The 22,165-nt window shown below is 37.4% G+C and overlaps 1 protein-coding gene across 2 annotated transcripts in view; it reads right to left on the bottom strand.

Moving 5' to 3' along the window:
- The window catches only part of pou6f2 (POU class 6 homeobox 2), a 130,521-nt gene that overhangs the window by 94,499 nt on the left and 13,857 nt on the right, over positions 1 to 22,165 (bottom strand). For both annotated transcript variants that reach the window (XM_065294893.1, XM_065294892.1), the window contains exon 3: positions 6,519 to 6,616. In XM_065294893.1, the coding sequence (XP_065150965.1) occupies positions 6,519 to 6,616 (98 nt within the window). The remainder of the gene's footprint in view (positions 1 to 6,518; positions 6,617 to 22,165) is intronic.

Consider the following 22,165-nt stretch of genomic DNA (forward strand, 5'->3'; position numbering starts at 1 on the left):
CATGCAACTTTCATTCCTTCAGTACCATTTCCATGGCCTTTTGCCTATTGCTGTTTGTTGTGCTATTGTGTTTTGGCCGTATAAAATGGATAACCGGCTTGTGTCCAGCAGGACCTCGATGCCAGGAATCACTGGAGTCCATATACCCTTTGACTCAGCATGAAAAACTGTTGTCCTCTTTAACTTTCTCTTGCTCTCCTTTTTCCTGTTAGATTCACTAATGGCTCACGCCGTTTTCCCATCAGCCCTCTCTCTAAGCGACAAGGCAGCCGACAAACTGATCTGAACCCCAGCGTGTCTGTGAAATGGGATCCCCCAGGATCAAAACACACTTTTAAATGGCTGAACAACTCTTCACTCACAATACCCTTGGGCGGTTTAAGTCACGCCAGAACTTCACTGCTCCTTAAATGGCCATTTCCATACACCAAATACACTTTCCAATGACATTAAGAGCATATTTGGGATAAACACGACGATTTTAACTTAATGAAGATTGTTCATGTGCTTTTCTGAATCGTGTAACTGCATAATTTAGTTTATTCTGCTACAGTGGGAAAAAAACATCTCTGTATTCAATGATGATCTTGCTTTATTATTTGAAACATGGTAAAACATGGTACTAAATGATTACCATATAAATATAATAATAATACTTAATACCACAAAGTAACTATGGCCATGGCATTGTCCAAATTTATTCATGAGATTACACAAAATTTAATTTCTTCTGAAAAACATGAACCGATGAATCCCTCACAAAATGCATGGAAAACGTATATAAAAAGGTTTAGTTTTGTTTTTACGGTATGTTGACTAAAAAGCATCTAATGCATATTAAGACAAACAGCAAATGAACATTAAACATTAAAAAATAATAACCGATCACAATTTCATTAATGTTCTCAAGAACATACAGTACAGTATGGCTCCAAAGCAACATGCAGTACCTTCTTGATCTCATTTCCATTTCCCCAAACCCTCAATCCCTCTTTCTAATAAGAAGAACTGAGCGATCGGCCCAGCGGAGGAAGCTCTGAAAGATTACGCGTAATCAGACTGATAGCGGCATTCGCGAAAGGAGCCAGAGGCCCAGAAAAGAGTTGGACCCATGTAGGGCTAACTGCCCTCTTACTGATCCACTTCCGTAATGGCAGTGCACACAATATCCGTCTCTAGAGTGAGAATCCATCAAAACATATTGATCCAGAAACAAGGGAATTGGCCATGACATAGGGAGAGAGCAGTGTGGCTGAAAAGTGTTTGTGTCTATGGGACTGTCCTGACAGCGTTCATCTATTAAGGCAGAGCTCATGGGAACGAGAAGACAGGAGTTTAGACATTGCTGCTTCATGTTGGGCTGGATATGGCAGCAGACAATGATCATTCTCCTTCATCTCAAAGAGCTTGTTTGTTCTGCTTGTCTTAGAAAAGACTGTTGCGTTTTCAGTGTGTGTGTGTGTGTGTGTGTGTGTGTGTGTGTGTGTGTGTGTGTGTGTGTGTGTGTGTTTGTGTGTGTGCGTGTGTACTTGCATTGTTTTCCATCAGTAAAATTAGTTTCAAACTATTTTAGTTTTGTTATGTAATGCATGTTTTATAGTGAAACATACAGTCTTGTTCAAAATAATAGCAGTACAATGTGACTAACCAATAATCAAGGTTTTTAGTATATTTTTTTATTGCTACGTGGCAAACAAGTTACCAGTAGGTTCAGTAGATTGTCAGAAAACAAATGAGACCCAGCATTCATGATATGCACGCTCTTAAGGCTGTGCAATTGGGCAATTAGTTGAATTAGTTGAAAGGGGTGTGTTCAAAAAAATAGCAGTGTGGCATTCAATCACTGAGGTCATCAATTTTATGAAGAAACAGGTGTGAATCAGGTGGCCCTTATTTAAGGATGAAGCCAACACTTGTTGAACATGCATTTGAAAGCTGAGGAAAATGGGTCGTTCAAGACATTGTTCAGAAGAACAGCGTTCTTTGATTAAAAAGTTGATTGTAGAGGGGAAAACCTATAAAGAGGTGCAAAAAATGATAGGCTGTTCAGCTAAAATGATCTCCAATGCCTTAAAATGGAGAGCAAAACTAGAGAGACGTGGAAGAAAACTGAAGACAACCATCAAAATGCAATAAATCCATGAAAAGTTTTTTTTCCAAAATGCTATAAATCTAATAAATCAATATATAAATGTTAATTTATCTTTGCTATGTTATATTAATTTAGTTGACTTGTGGTATACATAAAAAAAACATTAATGGCATTAATCAAAAACACTTACTTTGTCATATTAAGAAAACTGTCATTGCTGCTGTCATCCTTGGGATGTTGTTACTGAACTTTTTTGACAGCGATCAGCTGTAAAATGTTTTGGTCCTGCTCGATTTTCATTGACTTTGCGTAAAATAATGGAAAAATTTTCATAAGATCCCCTGTGGTCAATGTGTTAGCATGACAGAAGCTTCATGCTGTCGTGTGAGAACAATCAACAGCCGGCATTTTTCCGTCTCCCGAGTGCCTCTCGCGTAAATTATTAGATTTTTATGGTTTACGTTTTTTTTCCGTCACAAAAAACCACCACAGGTTTATCAATGCCATCAAAGTATTATTTTGTTTTTGTTTGTTTGTTGATCACGAAGTACAAAGTTGATGAGGAAAACTAGGATTCTGTGTGTATTCAACGCGGTGCCATTGTTGTTTACAGTGCGTGTAATGGTGCGCTGTGATTGGTTAAGCGGATTTATTGCATTCTGCAGAAAAGGAGTAGTGTTTATTGCGTTTTGGGAAAAAAGGAAGAAAAGATGACAGAATAACACAGCGGATATTGGATTTTGCGTAAAATTAAGAATTTACTTTTTAATACTGACCTGATACAATACTGATTTTGGCGGTAACTCATTTTTTAAAATGCCGTTTATCACGTTTTGGAACCAAACTCTTCATATAAAATATGAGAAACATATGTTTACATTTATTTTTAAAAGATGCTATGATCCAAAGCGGCTCACAAAGGACAGAGCACTGAAATTTTTTTCTTGCGATAAAATTCTGAAACTATGTTTAAATAGCTATTTGATATTAGGTAACATATCCCATTTTTCATGAACTGAACATTAAATATCTAAGATTTTTTCTAAGTACAAAAAGTATCTCTCAGATACCGAATGGTTTTCGTAGCCCCCCGGAACCCCCAATACAGTAAAACTGTAGATTTAAGATTGGCCTTTTATTGTGGCCAGCCTAAGGCACACCTGTGCAATAATCATGCTGTCAAATCAGCATCTTATTATGCCACACCTGTGAGGTAAATGGATTGTCTCGGCAAAGGAGAAGTGCTCACCAACACAGATTTAGACAGATTTGTGAACAATATTTGAGAGAAATAGGCCTTTTGTGTAAAAAAGGCTTATGCTACGTTCCAACCAGCCGCGGTAGAGGCGTCAAGCGCGAGTGATTTCTAGGGCTGTAGTCAACCAAAGAAATGCTTAGTCGACCAAAGTCCTGTCATGTGCATCGATTAGTTGACTAAAAAAAAAAAGTTCCAACCAGCCGCGGTAGAGGCGTCAAGCGCGAGTGATTTCTAGGGCTGTAGTCAACCAAAGAAATGCTTAGTCGACCAAAGTCCTGTCATGCGCATCGATTAGTCGACTAAAAAAAAGACGCAAAAAAAAAGACGCAATGTTTTGCATTTTGATTGAACATTTATTAAACAATTGTCATAGAGAATTTACAAAACAACAACAAAAAACAATAATAATACATAAAACTATAATAATAACACAAATCTTTAAAAATTAAGTGATTTTTTTTTAACTGCAAAGTGAGGAGCTCTTTCCTAGGTCTATAGTGACAGTCACAATCACGCACCTGACCACACCCACACGCTACAAAAAATATAACTGCTAAAACTCCCAAATAAGGAAAACTCCTAAAAGCTCTCGTTTATACAGGCTGTATTATTCTTCTTTAATTTAAAGCTATGGGTTGACTTTTGTCCAGCCGATCTAGGCGTTTTAAAACAAACACACCCACAAACACACACAAAAATAGCCTAAAACAATCCTAATAATAATAGGCTGTATAGTAGGACGGCCTATAGGTTTATTTTCGTTTTGTTACATTATTTAGGCTATTTTCAAACGCGTCAACTGTACAAATAAAAACAAAAACATAAGTCCAGCAAACGCCGAATCGGAGGACAAATGGCTCCTTAGTTTCAAAATGGTTTGGGTACGAGGTGATCGTGTTGAAAATAAAGGCGTTTGTCTAGCGTTAGAAGCTCATTTGAAGCATTGCCGCAGCTCATTTAAGAAAATGACAGCTGCGAAGAGAGTCCGCTTTAGCTTGAGGTAGTGCTACAATAAAGAAAGAAGATGGTCACCGTATCTGTTACCACTGAAATGTAGATGTAATATATTTCCAAATCTAAGCCCGTTGTATGCGGAATGTTGCCGAATAGACTGCATCACGATAAAACTAATGGATACAATAGGCACCTTAAGAATGCGTAAAAAGACGCACCGGCCAAGGCGGGTCTAACTCACTGTGTGTGAGAAAGCTCTTGTCATCTTCTAGAACGAATGCAGCAAAGATATTTATTGCTAATGTATGAGGCATAGGCATACGCTGAGTTTTATTAATTTATGATGATGTGCGTTCTAGTTAACAATGCAATGCAAGTGAACGCGCCGTGCCGGCGCCTCCATGCGCGGTTATTATATTGTCTGCTATATTTGCTTTTTATTTATTAAATACATGCAGTCGGTTTATGAAACATTTATTTAAATAAAGAAACAATTTATACAAAACGAAATTCACTATAAAGAAATGCTTTCTATAAAGCAAAACTTAATTAAGTGGTAAAAATAATGTCTTAGGATTTACAAAAACAAAACTTAATCTGCAATTTACTTATAGCATAAAATACGTAAATGTTAATAATTTGGAACACAATCAGGAGAGACTTTCATTTTAATTATTTTATTGCTGTTTTTTATTTACTATTCGAATGAAAGAATTTACAAAAAAATAGACTGTATCATTTGCAAACCTTGTGAGCAGGCGAACTCAAACTCTGTGACCTTTTTTTGTAAAATGCAGCCAGACAAAAGATTAAGATTTCTTGGACATTTTGCTGACTAAAGCCAAAACAGGTAGTGTTTGAACTGAATGAATACAGCAGAACTACCTATATTCCTTTCTGAGCAAAGCAGCAGTGCAGCCAGCCGCAGGTGCGGTTCCAGAGTGTTCTACGTGGTGCGCTAAACTGTGGCGCTGTTACAAAATAGCCTAAATTGAAGCATTTAAAGTTGGGGATAAAACATGGGCTAATTATATTCAGAATACAGTAATATTTAATTGTTTATAAAGGAATAAATATCAAGGAGTAAATCAATGAAAATTTCTTTATTGGGGAAAATAAATTAATTATGCAACTGGTCGACCAATGAAAATGTCAGTCGACCAAGACGGCATCGACCGATTAGTCGACTAAACGACTAAAGTTGACAGCCCTAGTGATTTCAATGTTAAGTCAATGTAAAGACGTGTTGAGGCGCGTCTGGAGGTTTCGCGGAGCGAATGAGGCATTTAGCGCGCCGTGATAGATGCGATTCCGCCTAATTCGCATGTCTAGTTTGCGCGAATGGCGCGAATTGAGCGTTACCACCGGAAACGCGGAAGTTGAAAAATGTGAACTTTGGCGGAAAAACGCACCGCGTTAACCAATCAGGAGCTTGCTCTAGTAGTAACTTTAAATATCTAAGATTTTTTTCTATGTACACAAAGTATGTCTCAGATACTGACTGGTTTTTGGACCCCCCAGAACCCCCAATACAGTAAAACTGTACTTTTAAGAGTTGCCTTTTATTGTGGCCAGCCTAAGGCACACCTGTGCAATAAACATGCTGTCAGTGAAGTGCTCACTAACACAGATTTAGACAAATTTGTGAACAATATTTGAGAAAAATGGCCCCAGTCTATGGATAATCCGGCCCTGACCCCAGCTGTTACTGGGGCTGTACCCTTTTAAAAAGTACAGCTTTGCAACCAAAGAGTTCATATTAGTACCTCAGAGGTACTAAAGAGAGCATATCAGTATTTTAAAGATACAAAATAGTATCTCAAATGTACATATTGGTACCAAATGTATACATATCTGTACCTAATGATACATATTAGGACATTTTTAATTTAATTAATTTTTAAAATAATGTAACTTTTTTTTTCTTAGGACATTTATTTAACATTTTGTTCTAACAGTGATTTAATAAGGTAAATTTTGATTTCAATGTTAATATTAATAAAATCCTAATAATAATATAATAAAATTAAATTTGACCCTTATATGCCTACTTTTCAGTATCCAATCAATTAATAACATAAAACCTTAATAACTTGTTTCCTTTAGAACATACATCACATTACTATAGTAAATTGAGTTGTGAATGCCTTTGTTGACTTTGAATTATGAAATAGTGTGAGGTAAATAAGCATGTGTATGTGTGCTGATTCTCACCTGTGGTCCAACAGGGTACGCAGGGTGAGTCTGACCCATATGACCATGTTCTGTAGGACTGCTGCTTGCATCAGATTGAACTGATCCACCTCGCCCACCTAAGTAAAAGAGAAAAAGACAGAGAGAGATTTATCCATTTCTAAGGCATAAATTTCTTTTCAAAAAATTCCCCCATACATTACGTGTTGTAAACTACTTCCCATTTTTCTCTCCCGTAACCGCACTCACAAACACAGAGACAGCGTCATGCTGTGAAAGCAGTGAGCCCTCAGTAGGGTGCTCTGTAACTGCCGCAGTAAAGTGTTCTACCAAAGAAAAAGTCTGCGCACCCCGCCACCCCACATCCTCTGTTAAACACACATCAGCGATGTTTCATAAGAGTCTGAATGTCTCCATAATGCAAAGACTCAAACCGCACATCAATTTACATGCCCCATGTCAACATACACATGCTTAAACATACAAGCACTGTATGTTTAGGGCTGACATGAGATCATTCAGATACGGCACCAGAAAATAGATACTTTTGTAAAAGTAACAATTTTGTTATGTCAAACTAGTTGCAGTGAGACACTGCTTCTTTCGGAGCAAAAAATTGAATGAATTGTGGATAAGATCCAATCAACAACATTTAAGTTTACTCTTTAAAAGAAGGCTTCGATGAGTTATTTAACTGTAAAACAGCAGACAGAGAAACATTTGTGGGATGCTATACATTAATCTTTATTTGCAAATTAAGCTTACATGTGTATAATTGAAGTAAATGGGCAAAGGCATTCTAGAAATGTTAAAATCTAAATGTTAACCCATCTTATATTTGCCACACTGATATGCATTTAACATGCAGGCAATTGCTCTAAACACTACTCAGATTTTACAACAGGTTAAAAGTTTCTCAAACTTTCTTTTTCACTGATATTAAATAGCTAAGAAAAAAATTGTTGTTGCACTTTAAGCAACTTTGTAAAAGAGTAAGAAACAATCAGCTGGTATCAGAATTAGAAATCAAAGGTCATCATACTGACTTGAAAGCAGCATCATTCAAATCTGCTATACATAATTGATTCAAGCAGAAAGTGCTATTATAGTCTTTAAACCGTTTGAAAAATGATCAGGCACAATCTGTCATTCTGAAAAGGATTTCGACTATAGCTTGTTTTGTGCACTGCACTGTTCAAGACCGAGGAGTAATTCAATTCAATTCAGCAAAGGAATATCAGGCATATGCAGTTTTCTTTTCAGATATGTACTGCAGGGTTCTGTGTACTTTCAAAAACTTTGCAAAGTCTTTTAACAAAATCACACAAACCTTCTCATATTAAGACCTTCAAATTGATGGAAGAAGTTCTGGACTCCATAATAGTTTTTATTGGTCAAGGAATGACATGTAAAGCAATTACAGTTTGCTTTGTTTATGACAGAAAAGGTTTCCAGAAATCCCGTAGACTTCAACCCATCAGATGATGACTTCAAAATTCCTGAAAGTTTTACATTTTGTGTGTGCCTTATGCATCAGACAATGGTTTGTGGACGCTTATGAGTTGACACTAGGGCTGTGTCCAAAATAGCCTCTTATTCCCTTATTCCCTACATTATTGTACACTTGAATGAGTGAATGAAAACAAAGGAGTAAATTTAAACACTAAGGGACAACAGTAGGCTCCACCAACTTTGGGCTTCAAAATGCTCTTTACAAACCTACAGGTGACGTCATGGACAATACAACCATATTTTTTGCAGTCTACGTTGTACACTCATTATTGCCGTACTATTAGACTGAATAAGTAAGTACACTCGATAATGTCCACTATAATTTCAGACACCACTACAAATGGCTGTGTCCTCAAATAATGCACTATTTAACAGCCTAGGATCACAGTGGCAGATGCTGTACAGTCTTTAAAGGGGACATCCCATGAGAATTTGACTTTATAAGTGCTATTATTGGGTCCTAATGTGCTAATAATGTGAATAAGATCCACAAGCATGTGAAAAAAATTGGTAATTGAAATTCTGCTCCCCTGGTGATGTCAGAAGGGGATAATACCGATCCTTATTCTGCACTATCCAACCACGGCACTGCCATTTAGTACAGAGATCAGCTCATTTGCATGTTAAAGGACACACCCAAAACGGCACATTTTGCACACAACTGAGTGGCAGTTTTAGCATGCTATATCTATATGATATTATGAGCTAAAACTTATGTACATATGTACTCTGAGGACACCAAAGATTTATTTGACATGTTAAAAAAGTATTGTGAAATATCCCCTTTAAAAAGTGTGCCACATCACAAAACATTTCTGCCACCTATACAATTTTTAACTTGTAACCAACCCACAAAATCAGAAATTTGGTTGTTGCAAATTGTGTTTAACACAGATTTTGTGGGTGTGTATTTTTTTGCACAAAAGGTTATTTCATGCTAAATAACAAAATTCCTAAATTATTTGGCTGAAAATAGCAAAAAACTCATTTTGGGTGTTCGAATGAAAAAGTAAAAGGCCAAATAAATTTTACCGAAAATGGAGGTCTTTGATGATGTGATCAAATCGCAACCAGCAGAGAGTTAGAGACGCACAAATGCAAACATGTTGGTGAAAGCATTTTAAAGTGTTCAAAAAAGACGTGAAAGCATACAGCACTACAAGTTTAATTTATCATTTAAAATCAAGACATCCTGAACACCATGCAGCATATAAGAAAGACACTGCAGCGGCGTTCCTGGGTAACTTATTTGTCTGCTGAATACACAGAGACTGAGAGACTTTAGCTCTCTAGTACAGCAACTGCAAGATGTAATAAAAACTTCCTAGAACCAGTAAAGTCCTACAATGACAAACACGCTTATATTAAATGAGAAATAAAACTTTATTTATAAGCTTTCCATTAGACCGCTTTATTGAGCGCTTTTTCCTCTGTCATCTCCTGTCAATCTTGCCGGCGTCTCTATCTCTTTGCTCGTTCTTGACCGTGCATGCAGGCCTGCATCCCCTGCTCAACATACAGTGCTATATAAGCATTGTTGCAAGTTTCTTAAGGCATAGTAATAAATAGGTTATTTTCATTTTGCGCCGGAATAGAAGATCGGATTCATATCTGTTTAGCCAAGACTCGTGTACGTGGTCGAATGCAAATACAGTTTTTAACAGGTCAATCCATATCTATCTGTTCAGGGAAGTGACCAGATGTAAAAAGGCCCTATAATGACTGCTGTCAAATTTTTATTGTTAAACAAAGTGAAATAAAAATAGTAAAAAGGACATTCTGAAAATTTTACTTGTGCAATGGTAAGAAAATTGGTAAAATAATAAGAAAAATGAAACATAAAATAAAAATACTCGGCTTTTGGCTGAAAAAATATAAAAATATTCAGCTTCGGCCAAGAATTTTCCTTTCGGTGCATCCCTACTTACTTACAATAAGTGTGGATGGTGACCAACTCTTCTCAAAAGGCTACAAAAGGACACAAACACATTATTTATAACTCCAAGTGACAGTCCTGAAGGCATACAAAGAGATATGCTGAAAAACAAACTGAAATTTAAATGTAATATTATCCAAACCGTGTTTTGGTTTCAAAGGACAAAAAGCCATCAGGGGTTTGAATGACACAAAGGTAAGTAAATAAATAAATATCAAAAACTTCATAAGGGATTTCAAATTTTACCTTCAATTACTTTGTTTTATTACTCATTGTTACATGTTTTAAAAATATATTCCGTATATATATTTAATTTAATATTAATAATATATACTATTTAATAATATATAATCTCTTACACTTATCTTGTACATTCAACAGCTAGGAACATGTGATGTCCAGAATCATTGTACTGACTGCAGGCTTTTGTGAGGATCACCATGGTAACATATCCTCATTGTCCCAAAGATCAGCAGAGGGTAAAGACCCGTCTCCCCGGCCTTAATCTTCCACACACACACTGATCAAACCTTATAAAAGTTTTGTTTTTGTAATCGGGCTACACAGCAGACTTATGAAGTACATCTGCTGATGAGTGTTCACCTGAGGAACGCTTCAATCCACTGCTGTTTGCGTTCAGTCGTTCAACTCTGTGCTTGTAAACACAACAAACTTCTAATTAGTTCGCTTTTGCTTCCCCGTGAATGTCTGCACAAACATAAATCTTGCTTGAGAGGAGAATTGAACCGGGAAAATAAAGTCAATAGTAAATTTGTCTTGCATTATAAAACTCAAAAATGAAATCATGCAGTTTGGGCTGTGTAAGAGAGTGTAACAGTAATGCTTTGTTGGGCAAGCACATCGTTTCTGATCAATCAATTAAAGATTAATTTTGCTGTTCACGTCTGATTTCCTATTTAAATATTAAAGATGAAGCAGTTAGAAAGGAAATCAATGCTGTTTGAATTAAGAAACATGATTAAAAATCAAAAAGTGACAAATAAAGTTTTGCAATATTGCATTATTACCATTATATTATCAGAGTTGTTTTGTCTTGTGTATGATGTTTCAAAAGAGCGACAGCTAACTAGGAGCTAATGAATATCTGCAATGCCATGTTCTTCTCAAAGTTTGCCAAATGACAAACATCTGAGGAAAATCTCCTTTGTCTGCTTCCATAATCACGTTTACAAGCTCAATATCAAAAATGAGAAAACAAAGCCGATCCCCCTTCTAATCAAAGGAATCGCTGTGCTGTATAATTGATGAGTAGCAACGCACTGACAGAGCACATGACAATATCATATATAAATAATGTTTCTTTTCACGCATTGATGCGTTTGGCGTAATTCAAGCAGTTGTGAATAATGTATAACCTCTATGAGTACATCTGCTAAGCTTTGCCTATCGAACCGCTTGTGTCTTTCAGTAGATGAGAGGGGAAGGCTTGATCCCCTTGCAAATAACAGTAAAGTTAACACGTTTTAGTTGAATGAGGGGTGGGGGGATCGATAATGAATGAATGTATGGGCCACTCATCTCTTGGGGGTCTGCTCTGTGCTTTCCTCTTTGCAATGAAATTAAAAAGCTGAAGGAGGAGTTGGGACGGGGGGTGGTTTTAGGGAATATCAAAAGCGATTCACCACCATTACCCAATGTCATTGTTCTTGAAAACTGTTTACGCCTGCGTTTTAAGTGGATTAGCATGTTAGCACAGGCGATATCTTATGTGCTCTAAAGCACTAAGGCTATGTTTATTCAACATATATTCCATATAACATATTTTACTACAATGTAGTAAAAAAGTTTTTAGAAAAATTTCACATACACACGTCAAGACGAGGTTAGCGTTTACATAGATCCGCGACAACCTGATCTCACGAATTTCCTTGGCATAGTCACGGAATTTTTTGCTCATTTTTCCGTGGCATTCTCACGGATTGGTTACTCAACTGTTTTGTCCTATTTTCTTACCATTGTTGCTTCGGTTTAGGGTTAGATTTACATAAAATGACATCCCTACCCAAACCCAACTCTAACCCCAACGCCAGGCAACAATTGATTAAAGTTTAGAAAATATAAAAGAATACATAAAAAATAGTATAAAACAATACTTAAAGTCAGTGCTTTAAGTGGCCCAAAAGAGGTGCCGGTACTCTATTTTTTTTTTGTTGGTGTATGGGTAATGTAGTCTCTGCTCTCGGTGGGACGAATTAGGAAGCGTACATTAAGGGCGCTCTGAAAAGCGGCAGCGCAGCCAAAGGATTAAATTAAACCTTTTTTTTAAACAGATGTGCAAATGAGCGTTCCGGTACGCAAAAAGCACATTCTGGGCGCACGGAGAGGTGGTGGTACGCTCAAGAGCTATTTTTAGAAGTGGCGGTACTGAGTACCGGGGCGTTCCGGCCCACTTAAAGCACTGCTTAAAGTGACATACTAACGCAAACACCAAATCTAACCCTAAACCGAAGCGACAATGGCTTGAAAATAGGAAAAAACAGTTGAGTAACCAATCCGTGAGAATTCCACGGAAAATATGCGGAGATCCGTGAGAATGCCACGGAAAAATTAGCAAAAAATTCTGTGACTATCCCACGGAACCTCGTGAGATCATGTTGATCCGCGAACATTACTAAAACACTGCTTTATGAGTGCCAGGCCAGTAGTTGGCGATGTTATCTTGTAAAGAAACTCGACATGCCTGCACATACATGCATTTTAGTACAGAGCAATATATTAAAACGGCAAAAAATTAAGCAATTTTGTTTTGACAGACGATAAAGTAGGTGAGGTACAAGTGACCCTGGATTATAAAGCGCAAAATTTTGTAACCTTTGTTGGAGAAATGACATCACGTTTATGTGGTTTACATGATGATGATAGGGGATATTTTAAGTCTAAAGCACTAAGGCTTTTAATTAGACAACGATTTAGTGAAAAATAGAAACTTTTTTTTTCGTTTTTAAAAATACGTCAGGGCTCCAGACTGCCACCAAATGGGGGCATTTTGCCACCAAAATTTCAGAGTGTGCCACTGAATTTTACATCCAGTCGCACATGTGCGACCAGTAAATTTGATCTTTTTTTGTGATGTGACAATGAATTTGAAACAGCACATAGTACTTTCTGCATCTATCATTAGAGTATTTATTAGTAATACAGTGGAAATGAGTAGAAATGTTAATATTTGGTTAGCATGTTCGATGTGTGCCCCTAAATTTTCTGGTTGCGCCCCTAAAATTTTCAGTTGGGGGCCACTGTGCTCCTAGTGAAAAAAATTAGTCTGGAGCCCTGTACGTACACATGTACATGCCACAACGCTGTTGAAAACATCAGCGTTTACACAGATCCGAGCACAAAACTAAAACACTGTTTTATGCATGCCAGGCCAGTAGTTGGCGATGTTACCTTGTAAAGAAACAATGAAAAACAACGTAACGTTTTCATGCTGCGCTGTTTGGGATTCACCCTCGGTCTCTGTGAAACCTGGTCTAAAGTCTAAAGTCAATGGCGCAATGTGTTTTTATGTTATTTAAAGAGCGCATTAGTAAAATGCGCCTATAAACGGGAGGACAACGCGAGTTTGCTTATCACAAAGTACATGAAAATGTAAAAAAAAAAAATATAACAAAAAAAATAATGCTTTTAAATATGAAAGATTAAAGGATTGAATGTAAAAAATTATTATTGAGTCTCTTGGACATAAATGAGAACTAATTATGAGATGTTAGAAGGCGCAAAGAGCTGCTTCACTTGCAGCCTGGTAAGTAAATAAATGCTTTGCTTTAAACAAATGCGTCTGTTTTTAAATGTTTTTTTGTAATGCTACCTCACGGATTTATTGTATATGATGACTCTGTACCTGCGGATATGGTGGGATGAGAAACATTTTTAAGTAATGCTTAAAAAAACCTCTTTGCTAAAAAAAACGCTGTCCAAAGTGCTGAAACGTGCGGAGAGCCGTTTGTAAATTCTTTATCTCCTGAGCCCTGCTTGTTACAAATAAAGTATTTTTAGAGTACAAACCTTTTCTTACATACTTGTAAATTATTTTTTGATGGTATTGGATAGCCATACATTTAAAGCAATTACAAGCCTGCTTTTTTACTTCCAGGACTACAAGAAAACGGGTTTTAAAGGTTTTAATAAAAAAATAACAATTTCAATACAAGTGAAAAACAACACAATTATTTAACATTAATCTTAAACTGGGGATCTTCTTCCTCTGCTTAGTTTTTCAGTTTACAAAGTTCGTCATCTAAATAGGGATTAGACATAGCGCCAGCGCAACTTGCTTTTAAAGGGGATGAGAGCTGTGACTCTCATTGGTTTACTGCACGTTACGCCCAAAATACTCCCATTACAATATGACCTACCCTTTTCGACCATGGGCTCGGCGCACAAACCATTTTTCCCGTCGTTAAATAAGCAAAAGTGGATTCGGACACGCCCATTTAGACGTTGCGCTGTGCGCTTTAGACAATGCACTTAGATTGTTAAAATAGGGCCCAAAATCTTTCCATTATTGACAGGACATATATAAACAAAATTATCTCCACAGTATTCTTTTTATAATAAAAACATTTGGGTATGTATAGATTACAGTCAGAAACCTCCCTGCTTATTTGGTCTTAAAGAGACAGTAACCTCAATTAACCTACTTAAGTCTGTGTCAATAATGTGAATCAAACAACCCAACAAAGAGAAAATCACTTCTGTAGCTCTAAAAATAATAATATATTTAATTTATACAAAGACAGTGCTATGACTCATTTAATTCGATTTCTGTACCTAATGCTAATGTTAGCCCTTATTAATGTACAACTTTGTTCTTTTTTATAAATGTTTGCAATTTCTTTATTTGTTATTAGATTTTCCCCACCCCTGAAAAATAATCCGATCCGTGCCTCAAAAACTGTAATGTGATCCGAACCGTGAGTTTTGTGATCCTTCACACACCCCTAGTAAAGTTAGTACACAGTGATAGCCATAAATGCATTTGTACTAATAATTGGCATAATAATTTCTTTCGGTGTTTCGGTTTATCGGCCTTGGTTTCCTCTTTTTCAGTTTTCAGTTTCGGCCAAGAATTTTCATTTCGTTGCATCCCTAGATAAAACTGATTTTTTTAGGTGTTCCCAACTGAAGTCATTTTTAAGTTGATCCAACTTTTCACTTTTTACAAAAGAATCTCAAAAGTAGTTTACAAAAGAGTATCTTGGGCAGCACAAACACAGTCCTGTAGGTCGCCATTGTTGTTTTGGCTATACTCACATATAGCTATTGACTGAATTAACTGATCTCACCATTATTACAGATTCACATTTACGTAGTTTACATGGAGATGATAAGGCGTCATTCTTCAAAAGATGCTTAAAAAAACTTTTGGTAACACTTAATTTTACGTGTCTTTGTTACACATGTTACATGTAATTATCATAGTAATAACAGTTAATTAGGCATAGTTAACCCTAAACCAAACCCTAATCCTAACCCCAACCCTCTTGTAAGTACATGTTGTTAATGATTATTACTTAGTACTTAAATGTATAATTACACTGTAACAGTGATGCCGTAAAATAAAGTGTGACCAAACTTTTTTACAAGTTTGCATTTTCAAGACTCAAAATGTCATTGTCTTGTAGACAAACACCAAATCCCCATAAATATATCTGTTTGTTGTTGAAATCAGTGTTGTGTAAATGTTTTTGAAGCTAGCTACAAAGCATCTTGCTCGGGATTAATCTCTCCCCTCAACCAAACTAAACTGCTAGTACTGGTTAATGCCTGGAGGTGTTTCACTGACAACGTGTTTAAAAGAATAATCGCATACTTCCCAAGGTTGACAGATTTATAGTGCTCACTTTCCCAAAGAAACCACTTATCGAACATCTCTGCTCTATTACATATACTCAGACTCTCTCACTTATTCATAAAGTTATTGATAATTGAGTATATTTTGGAAAGCTTTGCACATCATATGGCGGCCTAGCATATTACAACGCTGGTCTTATTGGAAACGTTCTTAGTCTGGGTTTATCAACGGCAGGTTAAACACCGCAAGAACCCACACTGATAGCAAGGGAGAAGAAAACCTCTGATGTCTAGATATGTCAGTCCTGATAGCGAACACCAAGAGAGTTCGACTGCTTTTTATTTTTTCCTATAAATACTTCTTCCACTGAGGGGTAGGAAAACAGTGCAAAACAATTTCCAGCATAATATCTAAAAATTCTTAAAAATGAACCAAGTCTTGTTATAAATTATAACAATTAAAGTGTGTTTTTGCTTAAAACAAGTTAAAATATCTGCTAGTGGCGGTCTTACCAAAAAATCAATCAAATGAAAAAAAATGATCCCCAAAAAAATCACCCAGACCAATGTTTTTGTTGTCATCGGCAAACGATTCTGCGCTGAACCTCCACCTCTCTATCGACACATCTAAATTAAACCGTCATTGTCGAGAGCTCAGTTAGAGTCTGGCTTTCCCCCATAGACATTTATGAATCAATTTCTCCCTCCACAAAAGAGGCGCTTTAACACTTTGGTTATTTGAAAGGAAATACATTATGTCATAAGTTTGGTGAGCGATGCTCTTTCAGGCTATTCAGAACAGACAGACCCCTGCATCACTCCCTGATCTTAAACAGCACCATGCGCATGTACGTTCGATTGTGGCATTTCATCTATTTATCATCTCGCCCACTATCACGCAGTTAATCCATTTTGAATTACAAAGCATGCAGTAAGCTTTCCACTTGCTTTTGTGGTGTCTGAAAGGCATGATAAACTAAAACGGTTTTAAAACGTGTATATTTTTAACCCACTGATGTATCGAGCGCATGATTTATCTGCATTATCTACTTATCAAACCCGTCCAACTGAAAGACATGTTTAGTGCTGTATTGATTTTTACCATTCATATCTAATACATTAAAATCATTAAGGCTGATGCAGTGACCTCTTTGAAAGACATTTAACAGTATTGGCACAGATCATATGATTTGACTTAACATTTTGCTCAGGGGTACAGTACACACTTTCATTTTTAAGTACAATTGATGTATTGTTGACCACTACAGGAGATCAATCACAGTTAAAAGTCCATGGAAGACAACGGATTGAATGGGTGCTACAGAGAGTTTAAAATTTAAAGCTCCTGCCGCATGACTGACAGGTCACATTTAACACAAGTTTAATCCTGTCAATAACCTACCAATTGTACACACATCATTAGGTTATTGATTTTGTTAATGTGGCTGTTGGAGAAAGTTTGGATCGGAGGAAGCAAAAAGACAAAAAGAGATCGACTAATACAAAGTCATCTGGATAAATATGATTTTTTAAGTAAAAGCCTATTCCTAGACTAATAAATAATAAAACAGAACTAAAGCTTTAGGAAATCTTAGATTTCTAGGCTTTGTGTGTAAATGAAATTTTGCAATGACGCTTTTCTGCTGTCATGATACTCAACAGGTCTTTGTAGTGGGCTGCATGCAGGAATCAATACTGTACATAGCCACTGTGCAGCGTAAAGGTGGCTACGGTGAAATTTTGTAGACTGGGATCCCAGTGTGACTGCTAGGGGAAAATGCCTCTTCAGCACATGAGCAGATATTTAATAACTTTAAGATTTTTCATTTTAAAGTATGGCTTTTTAATCTCTTTAAAACTCTTTAATAATTAACAGATTTGTAAACCCAAGTCATTTAAAACTTCAAGTAAATCTTTGAATTCTTTAAATGTAAACTTTACACAAACAAATATAGCATACCTAAAGCGGTCTAGTACAGACGTTTCTACCAAGCGTGCCGCACAAGCCCTGAAAAGTGAAGCCAAAACGTCTCGAAAACGTCTCAAAACGTCTTGATCGCCCCCCAGTGACTGGGTCATAAACCCCGCCTTCCCATGTTATTCAATGGGACTTGGGACCAACTAAACAATTTAATTACACTTCAATTATCTTTTTTCCAGACCTGGTTTCTGTCATTTATTGTAGTTTTTATCACACTGATGTAATTCAAATGTTTGTTTTTAAAATAAGTTTGTGTTAGTTATTTAATGATATAAAAACGGTGGTGTCACGTCATGATTGACAGCTGTGATATCGTGTGATATGCGCATTCTGCGAGAGCGCGGGCGGGGTCTTGATTTCGCGGCTTAACTTCCTGCTCACTATTGCACATGACTGGTCCCGAAATCGCTACTGTGCAGACTCAAGACCCAAGATGTCAGCGCCATATTGGGACACTGGCGGCTTCACTTTTCACCAATGGAAGAGAGTACACAGGCGTCGTCCATCTTTTTTTACAATCTATGGTTTCTATACATTGAATTTCAAGCTGAATTCATAGCAGAATACTTAAAGGTTGCATGTTTAAAGCAAATCCCTTAAACATATTATTTTATACAGTGTATATCAATACACACTCTAACACTATGTACACACCAAAATGTCATCGCGTTACTCGCTCTAGATTTCTTGCGGGATTTAACTTTGTGTCATGCGAATTTTTCGCTCCAGTTAAATATTTTCAACTTGGGCGAAGATGCATTTGAGGCAAATAACGCGTGTTTTAGCGGCAAACGCGCCGCCCATATCACGTAATTTGCATCGCCCCAATCGCGTCTTTGCATTGACTTTGTATGTAATCTACTTGCGCAAATCGTTGAACTCGCGTCTGGTGTGAACACACAGTAAGAATGAATGTGCTAAATTTTTACACCTTTTTTGTGTTATGCTATACTGAGCCGTGTTACTGATTTGGGACATTTTTAAATAAAACCTCTGCTTCTTCTGAATAACAACTCTCCCCGGGGCTCACGAAATAGTAAAGTGTCCATCAAATGAACACTTTGGGATCTTACCGGAAGTATTAGGTCATCCAGGTACTTTCCGTCTACTGTTTTTCGAAAATGGCCACGTAGTGGTGCGACTTTCTTAAACCCCTGTCAAAAACACAACCCCTTATTTCCAAAGTTACCCATGGTCAAACTAAGTTTTAATGCTTTAATGCTAACTGTTAGGCTATGTGTAAATAGGAAGATGCTCTTTCCACTAACAGCTAAATAAAAAATCATGTTTTTTGCATCTGCCCTCATTGTGGAAAAAAGTTTGTTCAGACAGCTATTTCTTTCTATAAAAATAATATACAACCATAGAGATGGATCAGTGCAGTCGAGTATGGTGGAGGGGGAGAACCCGAGGTGAACACGAAAGTGGTAAAGAAAGAGGAAATAAGAAAACAGAATTAAAGGACAGGGCAGAGGAAAGGGCATTTATGTTATTAAAGACTGATAGAAACTCACAGAACCCATCTGTGAGAGAGGACATACTGTACTGTATAAAAAGTCACAGGAGAACCCCTAAAAAAAGGACGGTGTGTTGATTTTGCGTGATCTGAACATTAACACACAAACGGGCACATCTGTTGAAGACGGCTCTCTCCCCGGGCAATGTCAACTCGATTACCGCAGGGTTGAAAGAGACAAAGATTCATCCATATGACTCTTTATCCTTTTAGGCCCATCTGCAAGCCAGGATCTGAGGCCAAACCTGTCTGAAGAAAACCAAACCCTTTTAGAGCAAATACGGAAAAATGCCAGGGTCGCCCCGCTTTTCACAGATGCCGAGCTCTTGGTAAATTACCTTAAGCATATTTGTGGCAAATAGGATTCCGCCTTTTGACCTTCGTGTTCGTCTCTCTTCTGTGAGAGGTCTCTTTTTATTTCTCAGGTTTTGTGATGTGTCTTTGAATGTGTCTGGCATGCATGCTTTTGCTGTATCTATTTTGTTCAGCTCACAGATTTATTGCACACTTTCTAACTTACAGTGAAAATGGATACTAATGGTTGCAGTATGCGCTCACAATTGGGTCAAAAAACAGGTACATATTTGTCTTTACTAGACAGTTTGGTACAGTACTATGCATTAAATCATTGCGTGCCAATAGTGCTGATTTTTTTTTAGGGTGTGTGAATTTGAAAAGCGGGATTTTTTGCATTGGTTAGCTAGACATAGACATTCTAGATTTACATTTAGGCCTTTAGTAGTTGTATTTAACAAGTAGGAAAACAATAAAGCGATTCATCTCAGGGAGGCCGTAAAATGAAAAGTGGTGTACATACAATGTTTCAACAATTTAGAGCCAATACCTAATATACCTGTAATGAAATAAGAAGAGTTGAAATGGATTGGCACAATAAGGGTCAGATTTACAAATAGCCTGCGGCAGCGCAAATGCCTCTTTTGCCATTAAAAAAACTTTAAATTAGCAATGAAAAATCATGGTTGTTTTTGCGACTGACCTTAAAGGCATAGTTCAGCCAAAAATGATATTAAACCCATGATTTACTCACCCCGAAGCCGTCTGAGATGTGTATGTCCATCATTTTTCAGACTAACACATTTTTAGTTATTTTAGAAAATATTTTAGATGTTAGTTCAGTTAATCAAATGTATAGTTACGAGGTTGACGTCCTTCAAGTCCAAAAAATGTGCATCCATCCTTCACAAAATAAATCCAAACTGCTCCACGATGATAAACAAAGGTCTTCTGAGGGTAATCCGCGCCATTTTGTTGTAAAATATCCATATTTAAAACTTTATAAACGAAAATAACTAGCATCCTGTAACGCCGCCATCTTAGTCGCATCCAAATTCAAGATGAGAGCGTACGCAGCTTACGGAGGTTTCTCTGCTGCTGCTCTGTGCCCCTGCCTCCACATTTGTCATACGTCACTAAGAAAAGTGTGTACACTACGCTGATACTCTCTCCTGAATACAGAGGAGTCTAAAGGGGGTCACACACCAGACGCGCAGCTCAGCGCCGCGCATGCAGCCACATTCTAAAAAAAAATCGAATACATTGCTTTCTATGAGTATATGCACACCGGCGCCGACAGGAAGTTGCTTAAATCCCTGTCGCGCCACAGAGCGCCACTCACATAGTTTAACATTAAATAACATCATATTTGTCCCAAATCATTAAAGATTAACATTGGCTGCTAACATATATTTTGCATTTTGAAGTAGACACTATCTGACGAAGCTCGCGCTTTTTAATGTGCACTTCCAGTTTACGATACCTCCAAGTTGTCCTAGACGCGACTCGACGCGGCGCTGAGCTGCGCGTCCGGTGTGCGACCCCCTTAAGATGGCGGTACTTCCGGAAGCTAGTTATTTTCATTTATAAAGTTTTAAATATGGATATTTCTACAACAACACCGCACGGATTACCCTCAGAAGACCATTGTTTATCATCCTGAAGCCGTTTGGATTTCTTTGGGGAAGGATATAAGCACATTTTTTGGACTTGAAGGAGCTGGACCCCGTAACTTTACTGTTCAGCAGCTGGAAGATACAAGACATTTTCAAAAATAACTGAAATGTGTTTGTCTGAAAAATGAGTAAATCATGGGTTTAATATAATTTTTGTATACTAGTAGCTTGCTACATTACCAAATTTTGAGTAAAAAGCTGAGATAATTGCATTTTTGTGAAGGACTTTTGATAAAGTTCAGATTCAGAGCGATGATCAAAACATACACAGAGTTTTTACTGTTTGGTCTTAGTGGATGCTTTCAGGTTTTATAAGTTGGGTAAGACCGACACCTGGTGGATAATACCGAAAATACGGATTGCTGGAAAAACTTGTCATTATGCTGAGTTTACGCCAACCAGGTGGGGTTGCCACCACAGCAGCAAGCAGGCTCCTGATTGGTTAACGCGGCGCGAAATTCCGCCAAAGTTCAAATTTTTCAACTCGGGCGTCAGCTGCAAATTCGCGGGAACTGCAAAATGCACAAAAAGCACCATTCACGCGTACCACGCACAGCGCTCCATTCGAGCCTTTCGCGCGAGCTTCACGCGCAAATGAGGCGGAAACGCGTATTCCGCGCCGCGCAAAATGCCTCTTCCGCGCCACGGGACCTCCTGACGCGCGTCAACGTGTCTTCACATTGACTTTACATTGAAATCACTCGCGCTTCACGCCTCTACCGCGGTTGGTGTAAACACAGCATTGGCAGGGAAGCGTTTTCTCTTAATTGACGAGTTAACTTGTCAATGTAGAATAACAGCAGTTAACTCATCAATGGGGGGAAACAATTAAGTTACTCAACATTGCTTCAGAACGGTTGAAAAAAAGCAACAACACACTCTCAATTCAACTATTGTATGACAGACTCTTACTTTGCTAAAATTGCTTTTTTGTACTTC

Source organism: Paramisgurnus dabryanus, chromosome 22 (genome assembly GCF_030506205.2).
Source record: "Paramisgurnus dabryanus chromosome 22, PD_genome_1.1, whole genome shotgun sequence".
Classification (NCBI taxonomy): domain Eukaryota; kingdom Metazoa; phylum Chordata; class Actinopteri; order Cypriniformes; family Cobitidae; genus Paramisgurnus; species Paramisgurnus dabryanus.